Here is a 5034-nt window from a genome sequence, read left to right on the forward strand (position 1 = left end):
CCGCACCCCACCCCTTGACCTCATCCTGGCTTCGGAAGAGGTACCGGAGCAGTCATCGCTGTCAATCCGTGCTCTAATGATGGACGGCCAGGCAGAAGACTTGCTATTAAATCTGATGTGCAAATGATTATTGAGGATGCCTGGCTACACAGGGGTCTACACAGTCATAACAGGTAGAAGATAAAGTGAATAAGGAACTGCTATTTGCCAAGAATACAAGAACTAGGGGCAGTGCGGGCAGATTTCAAACAACCAGGAGGAAGACCTGCTGTACCCGCTGCGCAGTGAACTTGCGGAGGTGGCTGCCACGAGCGGGTGCAGACGCAGCGAGGTTCAACCAGGAATGAGAGCGATTCGGGGAAGGCAGGTCCGTCGGGAACCGGTCAATGGAGCAGCTGGGCACGCATCCCCCGACAGCCCCATAGCGATGATGGGTGATGCCTGGTGCCGGCCCATCACTTCTCAATTCCTCTCTTCCCAAGCTACTTGTAAGGGATGCAGCTCTTGAGGCATCAGGTGGTTTTATTCAGTTTGCAGTTGTGCATTCCCCCCCGCACCGCCCACTTCACTTTCTTCTCTCCCCCACCAAACTGTAGCTGGGGGATGCTGAAGCCCCTGCCCGTTTGAGCCCTGGCCTGTTGGCCAATCAAGATTTCCTGTGGGAGCAAGGGAAAGCCACAGCCCCGCACACAGCAGGGGTTAGCTAATAATCGCCCTTGCACAAAGCAACGGAAAAGGCGGCGTATAAGAACGGGCGATGTGCTGGGCACGGGCACTGCATACGGCCCGGAGAAGCCGGAGCGAGGATGAAGAGCTGCTGGGCGCTCGTGTTGCTGGTGGGATGCATGGCCTCCGCGGCCACTGCACAGTCTCAGCTGAACTTCAACGAGGCCGTTTCCCTGGCCGTTGACTTCTACAACCGAGGGCTGGCCGTGAACAACACCTTCCAGCTCCTCCGAACTGCCCCCAGCGGTGACGTGGTGAGTAGGGGGAGAGCCCTGGGGCAGGGTGTGCACGTGTAGCCCCTGCTGTGATCCCGGGCATCTCTCGGGTCTGGGTCTGGGGTCATCTCATCGCCCAAGACAAGGCCTTTTCTCCAAGCTAAACAGCACTGGGGGGTGGTGGGGGCTGGGCTCGGACTAGGGGGACTTGGGTTGTGATACTGCTTCCCTGCGCGACCTAGAGAAAGTCACTTAATCCTCCAGTTCCTCCTCTTTCCCCGCATCTGTGAGTTCTTCCTGATCCTCCCTGGGCGCATTTATATCTGCAATTAATGTGCATGAATAAATGCTGGAATTTATTGCTGCTGCTGGTATAACAGTAACAACCCGCCCCACTGTATAGCACAACCGCCCCCAGCCTCCGAAGCCTCCCCAGCCTCGCAGGGAGTTGCTTTCTTGCACAAATGACAAGCACTAAAGGAATCAAAAAGGCCTTTCCTTGGTGCTAACCACGAATCTGGCTCAGTGCGCAGCGTCTGGGCAGGACCCCGGTGCTGCCCCCAGGCATCATTGAAACCGTAATTATAGGGGAAAGACCCCAAAGCGATGCACAGTCACACTGGGTGCATCTACACGAGACACTTACTGCACGTTAGCCTAATAACGAGTGTTACTAGACTAATGCGCAGTAAGCAGCACAAAATAATGGTGTGCCGGCACTACTGCACAGTCACTCTTGGTGCTGTGCATTTAGTTAGTACTTTATTAAGCAAGTACTAAGCTAAATGCACAATAACTAAGGTGCATTAATGAACGTGTAGATGCACCCAGTCAGTGCAATCCTGCCACGTTGTCTGGGCTGGCATGAAGCAGATGCAGCCCTTAGCTGCTGCCAAGGCTTGCTTAAAAGCAGTTTGCTGAACCACATGGCAGAGGTTAGACTGAGACATCTGCACGGCAATAAGGATACTGGGAGTTAAAGAAACCAGCACAAAACCATCTAGATGGGACAGAGCAGTCCTGGTGCCGGGCCTGTGCCAACCACCAACAGCGTGCAGCTAGAGAGAAATTTCCCCTCTGCCTAAGTTATGGTGTAAATTGTCCAGGAGCACGAGAGTGTGTGTGCACGTGCATGTGTGTGTGTGTGTGTGTGTGTGTGTATCCTCTTGTTGGTCCAGCCTTGCTGCAAGAAGTTTACCTGGGTTTTTTACTTTTACCTGCTTGTCTTCTCAGTGTATAAACAGCCGTCTCATTGAAGGCGATTCTGGGACAAAGGAGGAAGGGCACGGCCCCTTACTCACCCCTCCGGCAATGAACTTGAACTGCACGGCATTGTCCAGGGGTGCAGTCAAGTCCATTGCCAAGTTCATTCAAGTTCAAATATATTGTCCATCTCTTTTCTCTCACATATTTCACAGGGTTTGCAAGAGGGACAGCGGGCTTGTAGGATCCCAGGACAAAAGGCTTTCTCCCTCTTGCTTCCCCCAGAAATGCAACTGTTTTTACCTACAGGTCTCCAGCCCGTTTGAGTTTCGGCGGCTGAATTTCACCATCATGGAGACCACGTGTCCTGTTGGGGGCCAACCCACTCAAGGGCCATGCCAGTTCAAAGAAAACGGGGTAAGGAGTAGATGGGGGGGAGGGGGGCTGTCCCCTGCTTTAACACCCATCTCCTCCAATGACCAATACTACTGAGCCCCGGGCCAGGGCCACCAGCCAGGACCACGTACCCGGCAGGCTTGTGCAGACACTTAGTGTGCATTGGGAGGCCGTGAACTAGAATCGGACGCCGAATCCTCCCGGAGCCGATGTGCTGTGAGCTGCTGTGAGCATCGCTGCACGTTGAAACGGTCCTCCTGCGCTGCTGAAGGACGTTTTCCTCTGACTTCAGAGGCAGTGCAAACGTGCCTATATCTGGAAAAGTGTAAATTTGTTATAATTTGCCCCTCATGGGTGCCTGTCCCCCTATTGCTTGTCTCCCCAGATACTTGACCCAGGCTATTCCTGCTCTCCACCACTAGCTCCCCCTGCCAATGGCTGCCCAGTGCATTAGCCCTGGGCCCAGTCCCAGCCAGGCAGCAGCGGTAGCTCTGGGCCAGGTCAGGGTGGGAGCAGTCGACCCCGCACCCTGTACCCCCACACACTGAGCAGTCTCCCCTATGCACCCCCCAGCACACTGCATGGTCTCCCCCGTGCCCCCCTCCAGCACCCCAGCCCAGGGCAGGCAGGGGCTGCAAGCCCAGTCCCAGCGCCAGGGCCGCTGCACCCGCCTGCCCCGGGCTGGTGCTCAGGTCTAAGATGAGACTCTGTTTCCTCCATGGGGAACAAGGAAACGGCCTCATCTTGGATTCGAGTAAATACCGCAAGCCAATTCGATCCAACTCAAATGCTCTCAGCTCCGCAATCTCTCTCCCTAGGTCCCCAAATAAGCATGTGGTTTCAGGGGTGCTGAAAACCCCGACCTGCCCTGGAAGCGAAGGGGAGCCAGAGGTGCTCAGTGCATCGGATAGAGACCGGTGCCCCATTTCCTAACGTCCTGGGGCACGTTGGGTAGGCCCCGGTATGCCAATGCAATCAGATGTCCGCGGTGAGGTTCATCTGAGTTCAGAGGCAGGCACGGAGTGAGGAGATCCGCTTTTCATGACTTCATTGTTTGCAACCGTCCTCTTCCTTTCGGGCCCAACGGAGCGTAAATCAGATTAGCAGGAAAAGCCCTCACGTCCTTCTCTTCCCCCTGGAGCCCTGCCTCCGCCACACTTGGAGGCACACACGAAGGTCTCCAAGGACCAGACTTCAGCCTCGTTGGGGCGCCCAGAGCTAACGACTCTGCTTTCCCCTCCCCGCAGCTGGTCAGAGCATGCGTGGGCTTCTTCTCCGCCCAGCAAGTGGCTCCTCTCATCGTGGTCACCTGTGAGGAGGCCCCCTCGGAGGTGAGCTTTCCAACCCAGCAAGGTGGGGCAGGGATGTCTTCTTGCTCCTAGGAATGGGTTGGGCGATGCCTCTCCCTGCGGGGTCCTGGCTGGGGCTTCCTGGGTGCAAACGCCACTGGGGCATCTCCTGGTGCTGTGACGAAAGTTTACCCCGCACATCCCCTCCATGGGCCACACAGCGCCCTGCCCTAGAAAGAGGAGTCCAACCCAACCGGGAGAGAGGTCAAGGTACCACTGGTACTTGGCTGCGTGATGCTGGGAGGGAGTGGGAGGCGGAGGAGAACGTGGCCCCTACCATCCCACCACACCTACGGGGCTGTATGGGGGCCGCTTTCTCTCTCCTCCATCACGGGGCCTGCCTTGGCTGGGCTTGGCCAAGAAGAGTCTAGCGTCAAACCCAACCCAAGCCTCATCCAAAGCCAAGCGAAGTCTCTGAGCTTCTTTCTGTTGACTTCGATGGGGGGCCGGATCAGACCTAGAAGGACAGCACACAGTTATCTGGGACCGCAGGCGATCCGCCCTGCAGCTGGGAGTCCCCGTCCTGCCTGGGCACAGGCGCCATTAATGTAAGGTCTCCCGTATGCGGGCAGAACCAGCACCGGAAAGATGGCCCTGCCCCAACCTGCCGCCACTACAGGTGCCACCGCACCCAGCACCACAGACCATCCACCCCTCGGTCTTCCTGAGTCCTCAGTGCCCGTGCCCCGCTCTGAAACTCAGCTCTCCACCTAGATAGCAGCCAGCGTTAGACCACAAACCCCGGGCCATCACCGCTGACCCGTGGCCAGTCTCCGTGGACATACTAATGCACTTCTCCTTACAGCCTGTCCGGGTCACCCGATGGCTTTGGCTTCTGAGAGGAGGTCTAAAAGCGGCTGGCTGGGGCATTCGGGCTCACCTCAACAGGAACCAGTAGGACCCCGCTCTCTAGGGAAAACCTGGATATTGGTGCAAGCAGCCCAGCCCTCACGGCGCTGCCCGTGGCACGTGGCTGGAAGCTGCATCGACTGGCTGCTTGGGGCACACGCCGTTCCACACTGCTTCGCTGCCTGCTTCCTTCAAGGACGACCCCTGGAGCTGCTCTGTCTAATAAAAAAGCAATTTTCAACCTGGGATGCCGTGTTTTCATCCTTCCTTGCCCTTCCATGCTGCAGGAGGGGCCT

The 5034-nt window shown here is 56.8% G+C and overlaps 1 protein-coding gene across 1 annotated transcript; it reads left to right on the forward strand.

Moving 5' to 3' along the window:
- Positions 1-789: 789 nt before the first annotated feature.
- Positions 790-4783, forward strand: LOC102374155 (cathelicidin-1; the record flags this gene model as incomplete). Its single annotated transcript, XM_006026412.2, is given in 4 exon segments — positions 790-980; positions 2454-2561; positions 3788-3871; positions 4695-4783. Coding segments are annotated over 4 exon segments (455 nt in total), but the record flags the coding sequence as incomplete, so codon positions are not given.
- Positions 4784-5034: the final 251 nt, after the last annotated feature.

The sequence above is a fragment of the Alligator sinensis genome, unplaced genomic scaffold, assembly GCF_000455745.1.
Source record: "Alligator sinensis unplaced genomic scaffold, ASM45574v1 scaffold1298_1, whole genome shotgun sequence".
Lineage (NCBI taxonomy): Eukaryota > Metazoa > Chordata > Crocodylia > Alligatoridae > Alligator > Alligator sinensis.